This window comes from Echeneis naucrates, chromosome 1 (assembly GCF_900963305.1).
Source record: "Echeneis naucrates chromosome 1, fEcheNa1.1, whole genome shotgun sequence".
NCBI classification, from domain to species: Eukaryota; Metazoa; Chordata; class Actinopteri; order Carangiformes; family Echeneidae; genus Echeneis; species Echeneis naucrates.
The window spans coordinates 6,208,837-6,231,565 of NC_042511.1; the positions used below are offsets into that span (position 1 = coordinate 6,208,837).

Genomic DNA, 22,729 nt, shown 5'->3' on the forward strand with positions numbered 1-22,729 from the left:
CTGCCGCATGTAGGATCCGCGCACTGCGAGAGGGAAGGGAAGGAGTCCGCTGCTGGGCACGGCAGAAGAGAAGGAGCCCCCACCCGTTCCTCCTCTACCTCTCTCTCTCTCTCTCTCTCTCACTCTCTCTCTCTCTGTAGTCCTCTCCCAGGGGGGGTTTGCTTCAACAAAACGACACTTTGGTTACAGCGCCACCTAATGTCCAATGTCAGCCCAGACAGCCTACCTGCAATGCTGAGTTCAGGCCCGCTCGGACTGCCTTCAAACCAAGATGGGGGAAACCCCGGTTTCCTTCAGATTCTCACATCTGTGTTGAAAGTCAGCAGCAGACGTTTACTTTATGAATACATAAACGCACTCAACAGGCTTTTTTCGTTGTGTAAGTTGATTAAATATGAGACTTTTTTTTCACCCATTCACTACAACCCAGAATTTAAACTGTGCTAATGTGCTAATGTAAACTGTGATACAATGTAATGCCAGGCGTTTCAAATTGAAAGTATGGACTTGAAGTATTCGTCTAGTAGTGTGATTTCGTTGACTAAATAAACCCTGGTTAAAATAAGGTAGATAACAAATGGTTTACACGCAGGCATATCTTAAAAGTCCCAGCATACGAGCGTAACATTGAACGCACTGTGACCACATGCAGCAGTGTGCTACTTTCCTTCCAGCATCATGGATACATGCTGCAGGGGAGCAACAGGATTTGTTTGACCTTGAAATATAAAACTGTGTAAAACAAAGAGCATGTGTGCATATGCTTCTGAAAAGTAGCTGCCTAATGGGAGTGACTGGTAAAGCTGGCAAGGAGTTGGAAAATTGGAGTTATGTATATTAAGCGGGCTATTCTACTATTATAGACTACATAACCGACATGGGCTTCATATTTCAAAAGCTGATCCGGTGTGTGCAGTTCACCGTAATGGAGCTCCATTATTATATCATTTAATTACATTTCGGCCAGACTATTTGAGCACAATATCCAGAGATGCACAAGCAGGAAACTTCCAACAAGACATACAAAAACTGTCATTACTAACATTACTAATGATCACAAGGAAGCTTCTTTTTCTCTATTTACTATTTGCCGCCATCTTCAAAATAGATACAATTTAAAGGTTCAATATTAAGCTCGAAAATCTATTATAAACACATTAATAAAATGTTGATGTTGAAACACATAAAATTAACAATTTCTTTTTTTAAACAATTGTATCGTAACATTGTTCGTACCGTAAAAATTCATTCAACCATCGGATTAAAGATTGTCAAACAGTTGACAGCAACTACAACTCTGAGAAACGTCATTTCCCACAATCACCCTCTTTCTCGTACGTAAGCCCCTGTGACGCAACGGAAAGACGAGCCAATAGGAGACGTCGGAGCTTGGAGTAACACGTCACTCTAGAAGAGAGCAGGAGCCGGTTGATAGGGGGGGAGATCCCGCACCGCAGTCCTTCAACCTCCTAATGTTGTAATTTATTTTGAACTGAACGTACTCTCTTCGATCTTGTCCGAACCCGAGACAGAGCCGACCGAAAAGGTAAGCCCTCGACTCAGCTTAGGACGGAAATGGGCCGCCTGCTTCTCTGAGAGGAAGTGGGCTCGGGCTGCACTCCGTCAGCTAACCCACCGGTAGCGTTAGCTTCGGGTTTGACTGACAAGAGTCCGCCGGAAACGGCGTTCAGCTAAATAACGTGTCGGTTTTTTCACGGCGGGAGCACACGTCGCGGAAAGTCAAAGTATTCGTCTGTTTATGAAATCTGGCATATTTGACGAAGTCCAAAGACAAAGTGCTGCTCAGCACCGACGCCGACCTCCAGGGACGATACGTGGCCTGTATCCTGTGCGGTGGACTCATCTGGGATCCTGGTCGATTTTTTTTTTTTTTTTCTTTCCACCAAATCAATTCTTTCCAAGTTCTCAAGTCTTACCATGACTGAAGAAACCGATGAGAGGAAAACCCACTTCCTCCGCAATATTACCTCATTAATGAGTACTACAACTCTCTCCAGGACTCTGCCGAAGCAGGGGCCATAAAAAGGCCATAAAATCTGGATTCATTGCAGAAGTAAACTAATGTTGTGCTTTCCACGTAAGATCTTAAAGGTCGCGTTTTGATATTGTCTGCCTGCTTCCACCGTCATTACACAATTCAGCGATAATTAGTTTACTGTGTCTCGACGACGGGACAAGCAACAAGTTGGCTGATGGGGAAAATATTGTGATCAAAGTAGTTTCTGATTATCTGTCTGCGGTTGGTGGATGAATCGATTAATCAGGCGGTGTGTCAGCTCAAATTAGATGCGACCACCAAACACAGATACAGTATCTTGACTGGCTTTGGTTAGAAATTAAGTCCCTGTCATCATCACAAGACCCGTAAATGTCATTTGTGAGCCCTTAATTCTCTCGTTTATTTAATTATTTGTTATATAGCCAAATTTTGTACAAGAAACAATGTAGAACTGAAATGAAGATGTCAAATTGATTTAAAATTAACCACAAACTCTTTAAATGTTTCCTGGTTCCATCTTTTGAACAGTGAGACTTTGCTGCCTTTCTCTATATTTATTGTCTAATAGTAAACAGAATATATTTACAGAGTAATAATAGATAATACATTAGAAAAAATAATTAGTTGTTGCCTGCCTGCCCGGTTGGTTGGTCTATAGTAATAGATCATAGCTGACAACGTGAAATTGGCTTTTGTTTTTGAAAATTTTCCAATTCCTCAAATTTTTTCTCAAGTGCTGTAATACTTTGTTGTTTGATTATGACGCAAAGAGCAAGAATACACCAGATGCAGCAGGATCTCTGGTGATGCTTTATTAAAGGTGTTGTCTGTTTCATTGACGCACCCCATCAAAGGTGGAGCCTATAAATATCTCAGTGAATCTTCTGCACTGTGCTCTTTCTTATCAAAACACGCTGGTCAGGTTTCCCAATGACACAGTTGTGCGTCATGCATTCAGCATCTAGTGTCTTATTTTAACTTCAGAGGAAAAGGATCACCTGCATGAAGAGCAGATGTTCACAGCAGGCAGTGATAGAAGTTAGACAGAAGCAAGAGCGAGACATTAGGAGACAACCATAACCTCACCTGCGGTTTATCAGGCTCATTCTCTGTTGAAGCTCTGCAATGGCAACGTACCAGGAGTTCATCCAACAAAACGAAGACAGGGATGGAGTGAGATTCAGCTGGAACCTCTGGCCTTCCAGTCGCCTGGAAGCCACCAGGCTCGTGGTTCCCGTCTCCTGCCTCTTCACACCCCTGAAGGAGAGGCCTGATCTGCCGCCAGTCCAATATGAACCCGTTCTTTGCAGCAGGGCCAACTGCAAAGCAGTGCTTAACCCACTATGGTGAGTACAAAAAACTATGCCCATATGGCCATGCTCTCACACAGAGCTCTGTGTGTTTGATGTTTTGTTCAGTTGTTGGCAGAATTCAGTTTGTTCTTTTAAATATGAATTGTGTTAACCCAACTCAGAAGCTGTCCTGTTCCAGCTTTGTTCTCGTCATTTCATTTTCCTATTCTTAAAGTAAACAGTAATTAGGATGAAAGGAGGTTGTCGAGCTTTGAATTTGCCCAAGTGTTAAACATTTTCTAACGTACCAGCATGTTGAAATGCTGATGTGTTCTGGGTGCGGTGTACAAGAACTGCAAATACACTTTGTGCAGTCCACTTTCAGTCACAGGGACACCCCTGCCAATTAAGTGCAAACCTTAAATTATTTTCCTCCTTCTTTTTTCAGTCAAGTTGACTTCAGAGCAAAAATATGGGCGTGCAACTTCTGCTTTCAAAGAAACCCAGTAAGTGCTGACGTTCACAGAGAGATTTAGTCCCATGGGTTATGTTATACTAATCCCTTCCTCATATTTAATGAGTTTTGATTTTAAAAGAGCAACATTCCTTTATCACTGTGGTTAATCTATGTTTCCCTTTGTCTCTCCAGTTCCCTCCATCTTACGCAGGCATATCAGAAGTCAACCAACCAGCTGAGCTAATGCCACAGTTTTCCACCATTGAGTACATAGTACAGGTAAATACTATAAAAAGCACAGCCCTGTTTTAAATATTTTAAAGGTAGAGAGCTCTTAGTCGTGGATTTAATCAGAAAACAGTGTCACCTGGCTATACTGGCACATTGCTGTTGTTTTTTTTGTTTTTTGGTTTTTTAAATACCCTTTACTGAATGTTATTGAGTTTTTACTTATCCTGTTTATATTAAATTTTTTATTGATTGCCCCCAGAAAAGCAACTTTGAGCACAGTTAAAAGTGCTTTATAATACAACAGGCAGCTGTAGTTAACAGTTAAGTGACTAAAGTTAAACACAATCATCCTTAGCTTCGTAACCAGTTAGAACCAGGTTGCAAATGTGGTTAACAAGTGTACATTCATAAATAATGCATGAGGTTTTCAGAGATAATATGAACTGCTGATGATCACATAGTGTCTTTGCTCGTGCAAATATTTGGGAAACATATATTCAGAAAAAAAAGTAAACATCAATTCATCATCTTTTTTTCCACGTTTGTGTGCATTTTGCTAGTGAAAATAAAATGCTTTACTATATAATGAATATGGAAACATATGTGGAAACAAGCCTCATGATTTCAGCTGTCTGTAACTTTCCCATCCTGGCTCTTTACAGCGTGGACCTTCAGCTCCTCTGATCTTTCTCTATGTGGTGGACACATGTTTGGAAGAAGAGGACCTTCAGGCTCTCAAGGAGTCTCTGCAAATGTCCCTCAGCCTGCTACCACCCAATGCCCTGGTAGGCCTTATCACATTCGGGCGCATGGTCCAGGTTCATGAGCTCAGCTGTGAGGGGATTGCCAAGAGCTACGTGTTCAGGGGCACTAAGGACCTGTCCTCCAAACAGATCCAGGTCAGTTTGGGCAAAGACCTTAGGGGTCTGAGAAATGAGGAAAAACAACGAGTTGACTATTGTATCACAGACTTTAACATTGTATTTAATGAAAACACTCCCTTTTCAACTTAACAATATGTGTTGTTTTTTTTCCCCCTCTCTGTTTCAGGAAATGTTGGGTTTGACAAAACCAGCAGCAGCAGGGCAGCAAGGTCGCCCAGTGCCCCCCCAGGATGCTTCAGCCTCTTGCAGGTTAGTTGCATTTCCAATATGTTTTCTTTTGTGGCTTCTTTTTTTTTTTTGTTTGTTTGTTTGTTTGTTTTGTTTGTTTTTTTTGGGGGGGTATAACACATGCATCTTTATATCCAGGTTTCTTCAGCCTGTCCACAGAGTTGATATGAATCTGACAGACTTGCTCAGCGAGCTTCAGAGAGACCCTTGGCCTGTCCCTCAGGGCAAACGTCCACTGCGTTCCACTGGTGTCGCACTGTCTGTTGCTGTCGGTCTTTTGGAGGTACAATTTCTCACACATACAGAGAATAAATTATATTGCACAGAAAATAAGAACAAATGATACTCGGCTGTGTGATGGATTTCTCAATGATGTAAAACCAGGTAACAGTAAATACAGATTTATATTTTGTATATCTATGCCCTTGAAACAAAGGAATAGCAGTCATTCATTGAGATGCTTCACTGTAATCTGACCTTTAGTCTCCTCAAGAGGATTGTGCCACATGAACATTTCTCAAATAGACACACAGCCTGATAATCATCTGTTTAAGGAACAGTACATGTGTTTTGTCAGTTCAAAGGGTGGTGCCTTATTTGTCTTCTCTTTGCCATCACTGTTCTCTTTTTTTTTTTTTTTTTTTTGCTGCTAATCTGCATGGTTATATAAGTAAAAGTGCAACAGATAATTCCTGTTCTATGCCCCTTTAGCAACTAGGAAATTATCCCTGATGTAGGGAAAAAAAAGAAAATGAAATAAAATTGGAATATACTCCAGATGAATTTGACTGGCATTTAAAGTACAACTGCAAAAACCGGTTTGATCTAATATCAGAGTGGAATTTGTTAGATCATTTTGTATGAATGACTACACTTAACAAATGAATCAGCATTCAAGTAGAACTCACTATCAAATGCAATATTACATTAAAAGCTCAGTCTGGCAGCTTTGTGATTATTTGGCCTCTCTCCAAACTTATCGGGTCTTGGACTCTTGCACTATGGACTTTGCCCTCAGTGCAGACTGTCAGCATAGGGCTTTAATCAAACTTTAAACATTACATTCAGTTCAGCTGGATTTGACTTTTCTAGTTCAGGTGGAAAAACAGCACGGCTGCAATGAGAAATGATTTCAAATGACTAAATGAAATATTTAGTTCATAATCAGGTTTACATCAGCAATAAGGCCGAGCCTTTACAGGTTATCTCTCATTTTAAAAGCCATTCTAAAGTACACACTCCACAAAACTCATCTTTAAATGACAAATATAGGAACTAGGGCAGTAGTTTCTTCATGCTCATTATCCATTGCCAAGAAATTGGGATTCAGCACAAATGCTACCAAGACAGAATTTACTGAAGGATGAGTTTTACCCATGAAAACACCAACTTATGAGCATCATGGATGTAGATTGCAATAGTGGTAGTAAAGTATCAACTGTGTCACAGTTGAACAGCGTTATATTCGATACAATGGTACTTCTCCTCACATGACTTCTCTTCTCCTCACTCACAGGGTACGTTCCCAAACACAGGGGCCCGTGTGATGCTGTTCATTGGTGGGCCGCCCACCCAGGGCCCTGGCATGGTAGTGGGTGACGAGCTGAAAACCCCCATTCGCTCCTGGCATGACATTCAGAAGGACAACGCCCGCCACCTGAAGAAAGCCACTAAGGTGAACAATTGTGTGCATGTTCTTCTTGTCCAAACTGTTTTGCAAAAAATGTCATGATGAATGTATTTCCTAGACTGTGTGCTGTGGGTGTAAGGTTTTGTTTTTTGTTTAGTTTTTTTCATGTGTTCTGTCTCTTTTATCACACAGTATTATGAAGCCTTGGCCAACCGTTCAGCAGTAAATGGCCACAGTATTGATATCTATGCCTGTGCCCTGGATCAGACTGGACTGCTTGAGATGAAGTGCTTATCTAATCTCACTGGGTATGTCATCCCTGATTAACTGGTCAAGGGTGTAGAATTATTTATACCTGTCTCATTCAGAAAGGTTTAGCGTCCTAATAATTTGTTGTGGTTTATCGTCAGGGGCCACATTGTGATGGGAGACTCCTTCAATACCTCCCTTTTCAAACAAACCTTCCAGAGAGTCTTTAGTAAGGACTACAATGGAGACTTCCGCATGGCCTTTGGAGGTGTCCTGGAAATTAAGGTAATGAAGTAATTTACCATCATAGGGATTTTACATTCCTCGCTGTAGTACCGCGTCTAATGTTACGTTTTTTTAGAAGCTGAATGTCTTGCTTATGTCATGCTTTGTTTCTGTCTGTGCAGACATCACGGGAGCTGAAGGTTTGCGGGGCCATTGGACCGTGCATTTCACTCAACTCAAAAGGATCCTCTGTTTCAGAGAATGTGGGTCACTGCCCCAGATTAAATTGAGAGATTAAGATTCTTTACTCAAAATGTATAATGAGAGCTATTATTGACCAGCATTCCTTGAATTATCTTCCATGCTTTCATAGGAGATGGGCGTTGGTGGCACGACCCAGTGGAAAGTATGCAGTCTCAACCCTTCCACCACTTTGGGCATGTATTTTGAAGTGGTGAATCAGGTAAAAGATATTGATTGAAACGGTGGTTGAGTTGATAGGATAGGTACAGTCACTAATTACATCAACCAAGAAAATAGCTGCAATGAAGCCTTTGTTTCGTAAGACTCCACAAACAGTGGCTTTTTGTGGGCTTTCTTCCTTGCATCAGAAGGCCTTTTGTTCAGCGTGTGCCAGAGAAGAACAGTTGTCACCAACTGTTGCCTTACTTTCTCCACTGCTATGTGCCTGTTTGTTTGTGTAGCACAATGCACCAGTCCCCCAGGGGGGCCGAGGGGCGATCCAGTTTGTAACCCAGTACCAGCACTCCAACACCCAGAGGAGGATACGGGTCACCACCATCGCCAGGAAGTAAGACGGGTTTTATTTTTGTCTGTTTTATTCTTCACATACAAGCCTTAAGCCCCCCCCCCCTGCCAGGAGTGAATATTCACCTCATGAGCTGTCAAGTGTGTGGTAGTGTTATAATGACCTGGCATTCAGTCAAGAAAGTGACAGTCAAAATCAATATTAGCCGCAGTAGAAAGGGTGTTTGCAATCCTTTTCTTTTTTTTTTTTCTTTTTTTTTTTTAAGCATTGTGCCTCAGGGAACCTTCATGCATGTGCGTCATTCACACCACACCCATGCTCACCTGTGTGTCTTTGGTTTCTCTCCTGCCTTCCTCCCTCCTTCGCTCCCTGTTTTATATATATATATATATATATAAATATAAATTTATTTTTTCCCCTCATTCTTTTTTCCCCCACCTCAGCTGGGCAGATGCACAGTCCCAGATTCAGCACATCGAGTCATCATTCGACCAAGAAGCAGCTGCCGTGCTCATGGCTCGCCTGGGAGTCTTCAGAGCCGAGTCCGAAGAGGGGCCGGATGTCTTGCGCTGGCTCGACAGGCAGCTCATCCGCCTGGTGAGTGGCGCTCCCACACAGAAAACACTGAATGCGTAGTTGCCATTGTTAGGCAACTATGTTGTAATTGCGTCATGGTTGCAAGAAGTTAGTCCTTTGTCTGTACAGTTGCAGATTTGTGCTGTGGTATGTTTAGTATCTAAACAACGTTGTGTTTCTTCTTTGTTTTAGTGTCAAAAGTTCGGCCAGTTCAATAAAGACGATCCTTCATCGTTCAAACTGTCTGAGTCTCTGTCTCTCTACCCTCAGGTAAACCTGCCTCCTAATGAAAGTCTGTAAACTTAAGTTTATTTTGTGGTCATTTTCAAATGTGGTCTAAATTGTAATTACAATAGTGTCCCCCAATTTCGATTGATTTGTATTATTCAAAAAACTCTTTTTCGTTTCTCTTCTCTCCTGCAGTTTATGTTCCACCTGCGGCGGTCACCTTTTCTGCAGGTGTTCAACAACAGCCCTGATGAGTCCTCCTATTACAGGCACCACTTTGTCAGGCAGGACCTGACCCAATCCCTGATCATGATCCAACCCATTCTCTACTCATACTCCTTCTATGGACCACCAGAGGTCAGCCTCTCACCCTGCACACCACTGTTGCCAATATTGTACAACTTTCCCACAATGTCTATGTGAAATGTTTCCTGCTGGTTGTCTACTGTGCGAGTTTCTCGTGGCCTCCTTTCCTGAATGAATGTATTTGCTCCTCCCAGCCTGTGCTGCTGGACAGCAGCAGTATCCTGCCTGATCGAATCCTGCTAATGGACACTTTCTTCCAGCTGGTCATCTACCATGGAGAGGTGAGATGGCAAACCCCTGACTAAAAATGCACTTATCTATTTAAACAACCTGGCGATCGGGCTGAATAAATCATCTGCTGCTTGTCATTTCTTGATGCACTCACTCTCCTGTTTATTTCCAGACCATAGCCCAGTGGCGAAAAGCAGGCTACCAGGAAATGGCAGAGTATGAGAACTTCAAGCAGCTGCTTCAGGCTCCTCTGGACGACGCCCAGGAGATCCTGCAAACGCGCTTCCCCATGCCTCGTTACGTCGACACCGAACACGGTGGCTCACAGGCTCGTTTCCTGCTTTCCAAAGTCAACCCATCACAGACCCACAACAACCTCTACGGCTGGGGACAGGTACAGTACAACTGCTAATCACTAATTTCATGTACATTGGTCTGAGGGGTTAGATTTTTAATGAAGGTTTTTGTTTTTAGTTCACTGAATGCACGGTAGTTTTTTAATATGCAATGGTGTAACCTTTTCTCCAGACTGTCTCAATATGAACACATTATTGGATTAATATCATTTGTCCGTCTCCTCATGCCACGTCAGTGAGCTCCCACGGAGCTTTTCTAACAAAATAAGAAACAGTTTCAGGAATGTCTCATTTTCTCTTCTGGTTCAAAATGAAAACCTTAAAATCCATGGACTGTCTGAAGTCTGGGTGAAAAGCAATCTGCCCCGATGACTCAGAAGATTTCATGTCAAAGTATCAGCAAACGCTGACAGAGGTTAGCTAACCTCTGTAAGTGGGGAAGATGGAAAGCTGAAAATAGCTTTAATCTCCTATTTCCAAGAGCAAGGAAGAGCTGAACTATCGCCTGCAAATACATCTGTTGCAGTGTGAAAATAAGCTTATCAGGCAGACCTGGTCTTGCATACGCTTATTATAGTGTTAGATTTAACACAGTGATAATTGGATGAGAGTTATGTTATGGAAAGATGTGAGTAAATCACTCAACCACTGTGTGTTTTGTTCTCACTGTGCATATGCAGGAGACAGGAGCCCCAATCCTCACCGATGACGTCAGCCTGCAGGTTTTCATGGACCACTTGAAGAAACTGGCTGTGTCCAGCTCTGCATAAACATCTAAGAGTAGTGTCACATTCCTGTTCTCATACTAGGATCTATTAACATTTCCCCCTTTTTATATAAGGAGCCACACCCAGAGAGTCTACTGTATGTGCTTGCTTGTTCTTTTTTTACCCCCCAGTCTTTCATAAATGACATTTCTGACAGAAAAAAAAAAAAGAAAAAGGGAGAGAATAGCACATTCCCAGGCAACAAGTGTCACTTTTACTTATTTAATAAAATGGCTCCAACTCTGTCCTCAAAAGCAATACACCTCTATTTGTACTATGTATATCACCTGACATGCAGAATGATTAGACAAATAATTACCTTTGTGTTTTGTTTTTTTTTTTTTTTGTTTTATGCTAAAATGTGTGCCTCAGACTTAAGGTCAAAGGTGCTGTTTAATATGATGCTTATATGCTTTTGCTTTGTCCATAGCTAAAGATGACATGTGTAGAGTTTTTCTGATAAATAAATTATGATGGTACCTCTAATGCTGAGTGAGAAACATTCATACTCGGGGATTATAGATCTTCGCAATGATGCTTTGTTAATCACTGTCTGTGTGACAAAAAATATCCACCATGGATTATAACTTAAGTGTTTTCCAAGAAAATTCCCTCTGAATTATGAGGATTAATGTTCTGAAGAATAGAAGTCAACCGATCACATCAACTGAACTGAGACTGACTCTGATTTTAATGACGAACATTGGCATTTTATTTTTAACCTTGACTTCATAGGGTGTCCTACAGTCTAGTCCACTGATCCTGTCGCACCATCTGGTATTTTGTATCCAGTGAATGAAGTGTTGTAATCAAGGTTTAACATACTGTGCGGCTGTATAAAAGAGACAGTTGTGTGATTTTAGATTCTGTCCGTATCTCTATTAAAAATAACACACAAAAACAACAAAAAATTCAACAGTTAACAGATTCTCTGTGTTGTCTTTCCTTGCACCAGCACTCACGTCGCCATTCACAAGCCTCCTTAGGCCACCGCGCATTAGAGCACATTGAATATTGAAATCTCAGATGTCAGTATAACCACCCGGATGGGCCTCACGACGGTCTGCACGACATGTAGCAACAACAGCAGGCGACATGTCCTCTGTGTAGATTGGAAGCAACACTCTTTCCCCCAAACAATTGTCTTTTTCTCATTCCTCACTGCTGTACATAAAGCCCGCATGGCGCACAATCCTAATCACAAAAGCACTCACACACCATCTACTGTCACTGTAAGCTGATTTCAGAGAACCCAGACAGTATGATTTCGAGGATCAGTGAACGGCAGATTATGAAGACTAATCCATCAGGGCTATCTGTTTTGTTGCAAATTCTACTCTTAGCAGCTTTATGCGGAAGTTGCTGCTGAAAAACAAATGAAGTCTGTCTATCAAAAGCTTAGGCCTCACAGCCTTGCACTCGGAAGCCACATATGTTCCAAAGGTATTCAAGGCCAAATAAAAAGGCAATGCGACGGTTCTTAATCTCTTTGGACATGGATACTTACACAATAAGAAAAGCTCCTTTTATTATCCACACTTTTTGGTCATGCTGTTGTATGTGATCTGAGGCCAAGCTATACATGGATGAGTAATGATCCTTTAACAGGAAAATGATCTTCATCTCAATCTGCATGGCTATACGTAAAGGCAGCAGCCATATGCATTCGATGACATTCAGAGGAACAAGTGGACATCGAAAACTTCTCTCAGCCTGCTATTTTCCTTTTTTTCTCCAGTGACCAGTCATGATGCTCATGTCCATGTGATTCCCAGGCTTACTCAAAGCTGTAAGGAAATGTGCCGTCTTACTATCTCATATCAAATCCTAACAGATCGGTTCTAGTCCAGCAGCCCAGGAAATCCATTCCAGCTTGTGTCCCAGAAAACTTATGTAAGATCTGTATATAGAATATGCCATAGCACTTTTATATAACTACGCACACAATCAATAATGTAGCTTTCTTCATCTCTGTGATTGAGATTAGAGGTGCTGAAAGTTTTAATGTATATTAAAAATGTGTCAGAACGAATGTGAAAGTGCTGCAGACATGAGAAGACAAACTCCGTAGGACTGTCATCCCATCATAATAACTATCCATAGGACCATAGAGAGTGTCTTCAAAAAGAAAGGTACAAGCACAGAAATGCAATTAGTATGTGAAACAGCAAATAAATGATGCATCTATAATGAGATATTAGAGAAATATGGTGTCAGTAAATGTGAGGAAAACTATTTGCAAAATCAAGTTCAATTGAATAAAGTCATGTAAAAGTTGACGATGGCATTGGGAATGGACAGGAGAGATTTGATTAAAGGAACAATAAAGTTCTGATATGTGAGGGTCAAACACAAAGGACTGTACGTCTGCAGAGAACACAATCAGGTCTGTGCACGAACGTGTGACGTCGGTCTCAATGTCCACACAGCTAACAAGCTAACATTAGCCACCATCAGACCAAATAAGGCTGCTGCAGCAAAAAGAAATTAGGCAAGAAAGTTTAGAATTGATTAGACTTTGTGTTTTCATAGTTATAGCTTTCATCTGGAAGTGGCAGATTGTGTTGTCTACTCCCAAAAGTTGCATTCTTGCATCAAATGAAGCCTTCACAGAGTTTTGGGCACCTAATAGCTCTATGCCCAAAAAATCTGTGTCCTGTTATCTCCACTTTGGGCTCCACTCCAAAAGGAGATACCCAGGAAATACCCAGGCTGTTCGGCTGTCGCGTGCTTTTTCCAGCTGCTAGTCACTGTGTCAAGCACCTTCACGGCTTCGGCATATTACCTCAGGTTTTCATTACAGGTTTTCACAGTTGCTAAAACAGGAAACTCTGTTCTCTGAACCAAATTCTCAGCGACTCATTTTTTCAATCAAACGCTCTTTTTTCCAAACCTTTAACACTGTTCAGGTACTTAGACTCAATTTGCATAATTCATCTGCTCTTTTTTGCGAAACCTTAAGCACACACTCACTAAACACATTTCACACCGCGATACGGTTGTGTTTCAAAATTGTACTGGCAGCAAAATGCGAACACAACTCCAACACAGCTGTCATCTTTTACACACAACAACTCGAAACTGAACACACGTTTCTAATGATGAGTGTGGAAACCCGCAAGTCTCTCACATTTGCAAAAAAAAATGAACAATTGTTTCAGGGTGACCACAGAACGGACAGGTGTTTGACACAGCGGGGCTAAAAACACAAACAACAGCATTGCAGGCAATGGCAGCGCGTAAAAGCCTTTTTTTACAGGGGGATTGTAGAGGACCCTCCAGCATGGAGCCACTCTGTCTCCACTCCACACTGTTCTTCAGTCCCCTCCTGCAGGTCACGCTGACGCAGTTAAAATACATGGTCTTTTTGTCCCCTGTGCGAAGGTTTAGTTCCCCGGCCTTCCCCAGCAGCGGACCGGAAGCATCGCCAAGCTGAGGCGTCAAACGAACATCCGGAAAGGCGTCCTCTGGGTCAGGTTCAGTCCCTCTGCTGTACTTAGCCAGGAGAAGCTTCTCTCCAGCAGTGAGCCTCCTCCTCCACAGCTCGAGAACTTTCTGCATCGTCCTGGTGGACCGGACCCCAACGCCCCGGCATCCATCAGCGCCGGTCCAGCTGCGAAACCCAGCATGGCCTCGCAGGAGACGTCCAATCTGGCACCGTTCATTTAAAAGCCATAACAGAGAGTTAGAGCTTGTCCCTGAACTGCTTTTAAAAAGGGCCCATGACGTAAAAACATTCCAAAGATTTACAAATCTAGAATGGATTAAAATCAGAGCAGGCACTCACACGTCTGAACATACAGCTGGCCGGTTCTCTCCACGCCAGATCTGTTGGATCTGTTAAAAACCTTTGGACAAACTGTCATCTGAAAGTGGCCGTGCCCCCCCCACCTCCTTCTCTCTGCAACGATAAAACCCCCTGCAGAACCCAGTGTTTTTTTATTTCCTAAAATAAGTCCACTAATTTGACCTGGATCTGGTCTTACAGCCCTGGTGGCGGCTCCAGGCACGCTAGCCGATGCCACAGCACCACCAGGACACGGATGAGATGGGTCACCATCTCCATTTTCTAATCTTTCCCTCTGTCCTAGCTGGGACGTCCTCCCAGTTTTTCTTAACGGAAGACTCCCAGGTATTTAATCCCCTCCCTTCTCCACCACACCATTGACCGACGGCGAGGGCTTCACTTTTTTTGCAGTTCACCTTTGCAGCAGACAGAACATTAAGTGAGTCTGTTAAGTTAGATAAAATGTCTGTGTCTCTTTGATTTTGTATCAGCACAACGACGTCATCAGCGTAGGCAGATGAAACGATGCTCTTATGAAAACCAGGTAAAACCAGAGTGTATCTTGCAGAGGAGGTTCGAGGGAGCGTGCACAGAGCATCCAGACAGAGCGCAGCCCCGCCGGACGCCCTAACCCGTTAAACTGGAGTACAGATTCAGTGCCTTTTCCTGGTCCAGTGAAAGAAGAAGAAGAAGTTTTAGCAGATTCTCTGCGGCCAGCAGGTAACTGTTCACAACAGTTTTTACTGGATGTGTATGTTTGTCAGTGCATTTTTCCCATTTGTAGAATTGAAAGACGACCGAATGACGGTGGAAGGACTGCTTTTTTTAATTTTAGTTTTTTTTTCTCCCAACAACAGGAAGCACTCATTGTTTGCACGGCGGCACAGTGGTTAGCGTTAGTGTCGCAGGTTTGGTTCGTGGCCTGGGGCCTTTCTCTGGGCCCGAGGTGGTAATAACCTGCAGTATCAGCAGCAGCTTCTTCTTCTGCAGTATTTGGGCCACTTTTGGAGAGTGTCTTGGTTTGATTTTGTCAGTTTTCAGTCATGTTAAAATGCAAATGAGCCTCTGGGGCTGAACGTGAAGTGGCTCTGCTACGGTAACAGAGATGCCCTCATTTTCTCTTGGCTTATAAATACTGTTGGGCAAGAGGCTCAAACGATTTGTATTTTTAGCCCGCTCTCATGAAGAAGCGCAGTATCTCATGGGAAAGGTCTCTGAAATGCCAACACTTGTGTTGTCGCCATGCTCCAGGACTGTTTCGATTTGGGGACATTCACCGCGGCCTTTCGGCATTGTGCCATCAATTAGACTTTTCAGCCTGGAGACTCAGTTGTGCCAGAAAGCTCGTCACCCTCTACATGCCCTCACCTCGAGTTTCCTCGTTATCTGAACAAAAAAAAAACAAAAAACTGAAATGTTCTGTTATTTCATATTATCGATTTTGCTAATCAGTAAAAGTTGTGGGGGGTTTCTTTTCCAGATTTTTCTGGAATTGTGGACACAGCATAGTCAGAAATTAGGATTATACATACAAAGGGCCAATTCTCTGTGGTCGGAGCTCGAGAATTGTTTTTATCAGAAAGCTCAAGGGGTTTGAGAGAGATGGCCTAAATTATGGGAGATTCAGGAGGCACCTAGTCGGACTATCCAGACATCCATTGCTTTTCTTTATTTATGCATGTGAGTTTAGCATCATCTGTACAAATTCATATGCAGGCTGTCTTGTGATTTGTGTAAATTGTACAGTATAACAGGTGGATCCTCCTGTTGAGGCTTGCTCGTGTGTTTCATCAAAGTAGTAACACATCCCAAAGTGATGATTTCAGCTTATCAGGTGGAGAGAGAGAGAGAGAGAGAGAGAGAGAGAGAGAGAGAGAGAGAGTATCCATCATCACAGGAAAATCCGACATGGATGCAAACTGTTTGTCAAATCCTTTGGCAACGTGACTTCCTATAGGCTGGAGGAGGGAAAGGCTGTGATGACGGGGATGTGACACCGGGACAGCGGGCTCAGCTCCGGGAGGGGACGGGCCGGCCATGGAGACATCTGGAGTCAGCGGGACCCTCAGCTGTGGGGAAGTAGCTTCTCTTCCGCTCTGCGCCCTGGACCTCTTCGGGTTGGGACCATGAGGACGACTCGCAGGTGCAGGACCCTCCTGTCGGTCGGCCTGAACTTCTTCGCCCTGCTCTTCTCCATCACCGCCTTCATCACCACCTATTGGTGCGTGGGCACCCAGAGGGTCCCCAAGCCCAAGTGCAGCAAGCTGCGGACGCACCAGTGCATAGACTACGGAGTGAACGAGACGGACCCCAACAAGGTGGTCTACAGCTGGGAGACCGGGGACGACCGCTTCCTCTTCCGCCAGTTCCACACCGGCATCTGGTTCTCCTGCGAGGAAAACATCCACGATGAAAGTAAGAAGTGTGTGTGTGTGTGTGTGTGTGTGCAGCTGCAAAGTTAGATTTCAACGCTAAGCGATTTGCTGCAGTGTCAACACTTCATTCATTCACCTGTGACCTTTTCTGAAGGTGGGACTTGATGAACTTGGAGGAAATTGAGTGCTGCCTGCTGATGGGTGCTTTTCGTTTCACTGTCAGCTTTAAAGGTTCATGAATCTATTTGGAGACACCAAAAATGACTTTGTTATTCCACAAAATGACATCTCTCTCATTGTCATCGTCCACACTTTTACGTGCAATTAGACACTGGTAGTCTGAATGTGCATGACTCAAATATGCCCAACACAAATAAATACATATTCATGACTAAAAATTCATTTTTCCTTATGGGGCGCTTTGTTTAGTAGAGATTAGTTGCTCTTTTTCAGATACTCCATTTCATGACAATGTTGAGATAATCGCCCCACATTAATACTAAATCTGGACAACTCGCCTCATCTGGTTTTATCTGGCATGAAATGCATGCCAGACAGCAGCACATGAGAGCTTCAGTACAAAGTACAGCTGAATCGTAAGCAAAAAGGATTTCGTCATGGTTAATGCAATCAAGTTATGAGTCACGATTTCAGGTGGAAAGGTCATTTTTGTGTTTTATTTTCACAGAAAATGTGTTGAGGCTTGTACCAAGCAGGAGAACGTGATTTCTATGTTGTGCATTGTATTGTCAGTAATATTCGTCTTAATTGCTCATACCGAAGCTTTACAGTGTGCACGGGCTTCGTTTCCTCAATCAGGGAGATGGGAATTCGATCACATTGGAGTGAGTAAAGATTTAACAACAGGTGGGGTGAACTGTGGCGGCAACGTGACTCAGAAAAAGTCCTGGTCATGAAAAGTTCAGGTCAAATGTGTCATCAGGCCACATTAGTCCTCTCTGTCTGCCCGGCCGTGACTTCATCTGGAATTACTCCAACAGCCATCTCAGATAACATCGGATAATTCCCGTCTGATCTGAACCCACATCTCTCTTTTTCGTGTATATTTTTTTCCCAGTGCACGAGAGTAAAAGTGAGCCACACATGAAGGAATAGCTAGCACATGTCTATCTCATCAAGTGGCGGCGTGATGGAGGGTGGCGGGGCAGAGAGAGCTTGAGTTAATAAGGATTATGTAACAGGGGCCTTGATGAGTTTTTCGCCCAAACAGCTGTTGCCACCCTCTTTTCCACCTGATTAAAGTGTTCCACTTACGACAAATCCAGCGACACTCGACAGATGACAGAGTGAAAACATCACATCTGCAGGGCTTCGCCATGTCAGGGGTCAGATTTTATATCCTGTTTGCTAAATGTGCACAGTCTCTCAGTGACTATCACTGAGTGTTCAAGGTTTGACAGGCATCTTTTTTTTTTTTTTTTTTTACCACAGTGCTTTCTCTTCTGCTGAATCGTATTTCTATTACACCTGTAAGTCAAGGGTGAAAGGAGCACGTAGCATCTGGTAGCTCAGAAGGCTACATTCACAACATACACCACTTATCTAACGTGCCTTTCATTCATATTTGGTTATTCTCTGTCTGAGCTGGTCCTGTGACACACACCTGGAAACAAATTGGGAATTAAACCGAGATTAGGACTTGGACTGAAGCCTGGATCAGTTCAGGCGGAGCATACCTTTTTTTGGTTTTGCCTGTTAACCACCAAACCTCATTTGAGTTACTTCAAACCAGCCTTGGAGACAATTGTACATCAAGTGCAGGCTGAAGAAACTGATGCTAATGTGTTGTGTTTGTGCCGTAGGTGAGAGATGCCGAAGTTTCATTGATTTGGCCCCTGCGTCGGAGAAAGGTGAGTGCATCTTCAGCGGCATTATAAAGAAGTTCTCCAAAAGGAACGTCTGTGCTAAAATGTGTGATAGACGTTAGAGGCAACAATAATCCCGACAGTAAGAGATCATTAAATAATCTTCATGCAAACACACAAAAATTGTGTAGTTTTATCAGACTCAGTAAGAGATAGATGTAGTTTTGAGCAAAGACTATATATACTGGCTATGAACGTTTCCTTTCAAAATAAATCTTTTGAAAGGTCTCATTTTCCATGAAGCCATAAATGCGGTGTACATATTTTGATTGATGTTTTTATGTAATTTTGATATCACATATGAACAACTTTTGTCATTTTGAAATCTGTTTGGAATGATTCCATTGATATGAAGTGATGGGGACATAGAGGAAGCCGCAAACATTTGGTATCAAGCATTAGGATTTTTAAATGTGTGGACACTGTCCATGGGGAAATGGTCACTTCCTGCCAATCTTGTGAAGTGTCAGGATGACTGAATAACAAGAGCGATGGAGAGGCGGAGATATTTTTGTGCAGCCAGCCTACATTTGGCTGGATTCACTGGGAAGAGTAAAGCTTGGAGAGGGCTTAGGGACTCAGCTGACATTCAGCCTCTTTGCAGTTGGAAATGTGACCAGCAGCTTTTCTTAGTATTAGCTCCACAAGGAACCACTGAGATGTCAGATAAATCATGCTGGTGTGTGTTTTAAGGTTTATACCAAACATGTTAACCCAGTACTGACTTAGCCCAATAATGGAGTAGTTGTTTGTTTGTTTGTTTGTTTTTTTGTTTTTTTAAGAAAAAAGGACAGCATATAAAACAGCGAAATCAAATGTTCTCAGTGTGTGAAACGCACCAAGCCCATATTGAGAGCCTGGGCCTCATACTGAACCGTCCAGACTTCTGTAACTTTCCTGAGCCACCTGGACCCACCGTCTAAGCTTACAGGATCCTTTAAGTGGTTCCAGGAGCTCTGTTCAAAGTTCAGCTTCTCCTCCGATCGGTCCGATGAGCAGTTGTCACTCGACCTCAAAGAGAATCCTGGGAGATGCCATTCAAAACTACAACGATGGGTTTTCTCGCTGAAAACCAGAAATACTGTTCATCTTCTAATGTATATCATCACTTCAGGCTTGACTGAATGCAGTGTTATGATAACGATGTTTGGTTTTCAGGGATGCTGTGGCTGTCACTAGTTTCTGAGATGTTGTACATTGTTCTGCTGGTGGTGGGCTTCAGTCTCATGTGTTTAGAGCTGGTCCACTCCAGCAACGTCATCGATGGACTCAAGCTCAATGCCTTCGCCGCCGTCTTCACAGTGCTCTCAGGTAGTCGGATTTTAATTGAATTAAATGAGCCAATGTATTAAATTGTACTTCCTAACAGGGAAGAGCAAGATAACAAATGCCAGCGTCATTTGCTTGTAAGATTAATTTAGATGATGACTCACTGAAATTTAGATTCTGTCTCAAACCAAGGAACCAGATCTTCAGTCTTCCTTCAACGATCAGCAATAAATCCAAACTCAATTTGAAACCTCTCATGCAGGTGTAACAGAGTGAGTCGTGGTGATGAGTTGAAGAAATGTTTTATTAAGATGACAGCACCAAAAGATCCAGTGGAATCAAAGACGTTATTTGTCTTGCAGATTGCGTTGGGCGACAAGCTTGAGCTATTTCAATGGGTATTTAAAACTGTAAAGATTGAGATTGTATGATTTCAGCAGGTTTACATATTTATTAACATACACATATAGTGCCTTGTTCTGCAGAAGTTTTTTTTTTTTTTAATAATTAAATAATTAACCCAGTGCCGTCTGCATGATTTCAGGTCTTCTGGGTATGGTGGCTCATGTGATGTACACACAGGTCTTCCAGGTCACCGTCAGCCTTGGCCCACCTGACTGGAGGCCCTACAACTGGGACTATGGCTGGTCCTTCTGGTATGACAGAGTTCACAGATTTATTCTCACGTTGTTGTTGTTCCACTTTGGATCCATTTATGTACATACATGAACTCGCCCATTAGGAAAGCAGATGAGATGAGGAATTCCTTTCCACATATAGCTGTCCCAAATACTGGCTTGTGGCTCTGCTCTCACCTCACTCCAACATCACTGTCTCTAATGAAAAAAGCCCAAAGCTCTCATGTTATGGTCGGATTAGGCTTTGGTGTCCAAAGCCTCAGCACAGGCGTGATTGGAATTGCATAAGGGGATAATATTTTACTCCTTTACAATATGCCAAGTATGCTGAAAATTAATTTTAGAGGCTAAACAATTCTTGACCTTTTATTTTCATTAAAGGTCAAGAATCATTTCTTCGTGCAAAAGTACAGAGAAGATGATTTGATTGTCTGAACTTACATGTGGGGCAGCATGTTTAGGACTGAGGAGGGACTTAAAGGGATTTGACACTAATCTCACCAACTACAGTGTCAAAACACGGAGGGGAAAAAATGCCAAAATGCTGTTTACGCTGGTGTTTCCCTGTTTGTCATCACAGCGCAGAGTTCACGAGCAGAGTTGCCACAATGTGCTGGTCTGTCGAAAATCTCTCCTCTCCTAATGTTTTTCTCTCTTCATATCAGCATGGCTTGGGCCTCCTTCACCTGCTGTATGGGCGCGTCAGTCACCACCCTCAACTCTTACACAAAGACCGTCATCGAGTTCAGGCACAAGCGCAAGACCTTCGAGCAAAGCATCCGGGAGGAGCACGCCAGGGAGGCTTTTGGATATTTCCGGGAACGCTCTGTGCACTCTATCTCTAAGTCTGTGGAGGTTTATTCGAGCCAGGCCGTGAAAAGCGGCAGGAAAACCCCCATACCTGCTGACTCTCTGGACTTGAGTGACATTGCAGGATCTTTAGGGGAAGAGCAGTGCTGAATGTGATGGGACAGCAGATGGTGGTGTTTCCCTCAGTGTGGCAGCTGTTTAGACAGAGGTGTAGTTTTCTCTCTTTGCTCTGTGTTCATTATGGGATAGATGTCCCAGAGGACCGTAAGCTCATCAGATACAATTCAACTCTGCCTTAACTGAAACATGTCACAGAAAAAAAAAAAAGTGGACATGATCTAATGCAATCTAATCTCTTCGAGGAGGGTGTTTCTCTGTTTGGGCAACATACTACAACGTAGATTTAAAAAAAAAAAAAAAAAAAAGTTCAGCTTGCCCTTATAGCCAAGCTAAGGGTCTCTCAAGTGCTAGCAGCCTTATTAAACATCAGTCAATCAATAAATCAATGCAAATGATTTTCCAATCACAAGGAGAGCGTGACATTTTAAATGAAGCTCCGACAGCAGGATTATATCTATGCGGCTTCCATACTTTCCATTTCTTCCTCTCACATCTCCCCACAATCTAAACCAGCCATGTTTTTCACATCATACCTAAAAGTCGCATTGTGTCTGTCCTACTGTCAGCCGTTATTTCAGTGTGATCCTCCCCATCAGCATCCACCTCCTGTCTTCACAGCCAGCGCTCATCATCAAGTACACAGCTTCACTACCTGAGTAGAGGTACAGCTCCAATACAAGTAAAAAGTAGCTTCGTCAAAAATATTAAGTATAAAAAATATTTTAGGAAATGCAGGAAAGGAAAGTAGCTTTATTGTCATTATACAACACACTGATGCGATTCTGCCACAGACATGTTTATAGGTCAAAGATACCTTCAGCTAAAGAGGCCCTACAAGAACCGGTCTGTTGGGGGGGTCCGGTCTAGTCTCTGGACTCGTTACTGTCCACACCTGCCCATCACTCATCATCTCATTCTCTTTCTCCCATCAACAGAGCCACCACCAGCATCTGTCCCCCGGAGGCTTTGTTCGCTTCATGATGACATCACAATGGGGCCTAGTTGCCAAAGACTCTCGCCTCTCTAATTTTTTCCTCTCTTTTTGCACATGGAAATTCAAGTTTATTCATGAGCACAAATGAAGTCTCTCCTGATATAACTGGTGTTCAATAAAACCAACGCTGCAAATACAAACATGTGCCTAGACTATCAGTACAGCGTCAGTATATAAATTGTAAATAGATTGTGGGGGGCAAGTGTGCAGGATGTTTGTACGCAGAAAAGTTGGAGAAAAATGTGAAATATTTTACTTTCGGTTTGTTACTTTTACTGTGTTACAAATTCCACGTGAGCATCTTCAACGCACCTGCATGAATGAAATGCATAACGAAGAACGACGGTTCATGTGAACGCAGAAACAGTGCAGCATGTCATTGTCACTGATGTTTCTGCTTT

General features: G+C 42.8%; 2 protein-coding genes across 2 annotated transcripts; both read left to right on the forward strand.

Moving 5' to 3' along the window:
• The first annotated feature begins 1,407 nt into the window (after positions 1–1,407).
• sec23b (SEC23 homolog B, coat complex II component) lies at positions 1,408–10,692 on the forward strand. The gene is made up of 19 exons (XM_029505208.1): positions 1,408–1,546; positions 3,139–3,366; positions 3,761–3,818; positions 3,962–4,048; positions 4,663–4,899; positions 5,051–5,133; positions 5,251–5,395; positions 6,629–6,787; positions 6,935–7,050; positions 7,153–7,276; positions 7,399–7,479; positions 7,590–7,679; positions 7,921–8,027; positions 8,429–8,582; positions 8,754–8,831; positions 8,985–9,146; positions 9,290–9,376; positions 9,499–9,720; positions 10,363–10,692. The coding sequence occupies exons 2-19, from the start codon at positions 3,146–3,148 to the stop codon at positions 10,450–10,452; spliced, it is 2,301 nt and encodes a 766-aa protein (XP_029361068.1). The 5' UTR covers positions 1,408–1,546; positions 3,139–3,145; the 3' UTR covers positions 10,453–10,692.
• Positions 10,693–16,362: 5,670 nt separating this feature from the next.
• LOC115047961 (germ cell-specific gene 1-like protein) lies at positions 16,363–21,364 on the forward strand. The gene is made up of 5 exons (XM_029509229.1): positions 16,363–16,651; positions 18,435–18,482; positions 19,656–19,808; positions 20,311–20,422; positions 21,070–21,364. The coding sequence occupies exons 1-5, from the start codon at positions 16,363–16,365 to the stop codon at positions 21,362–21,364; spliced, it is 897 nt and encodes a 298-aa protein (XP_029365089.1).
• The last annotated feature ends 1,365 nt before the right edge of the window (positions 21,365–22,729 follow it).

Coding starts and splice junctions, on each gene's coding strand:
- sec23b (XM_029505208.1), top strand. CDS start 3,146: ATGGCAACGTACCAGGAGTTCATCCAACAAAACGAAGACAGGGATGGA. Junction 7,680..7,920: donor ATTTTGAAGTGGTGAATCAG/GTAAAAGATATT, acceptor TTGTTTGTGTAG/CACAATGCACCAGTCCCCCA. Junction 9,377..9,498: donor TGGTCATCTACCATGGAGAG/GTGAGATGGCAA, acceptor GTTTATTTCCAG/ACCATAGCCCAGTGGCGAAA.
- LOC115047961 (XM_029509229.1), top strand. CDS start 16,363: ATGAGGACGACTCGCAGGTGCAGGACCCTCCTGTCGGTCGGCCTGAAC. Junction 16,652..18,434: donor GGAAAACATCCACGATGAAA/GTAAGAAGTGTG, acceptor TTTGTGCCGTAG/GTGAGAGATGCCGAAGTTTC. Junction 20,423..21,069: donor GACTATGGCTGGTCCTTCTG/GTATGACAGAGT, acceptor TCTTCATATCAG/CATGGCTTGGGCCTCCTTCA.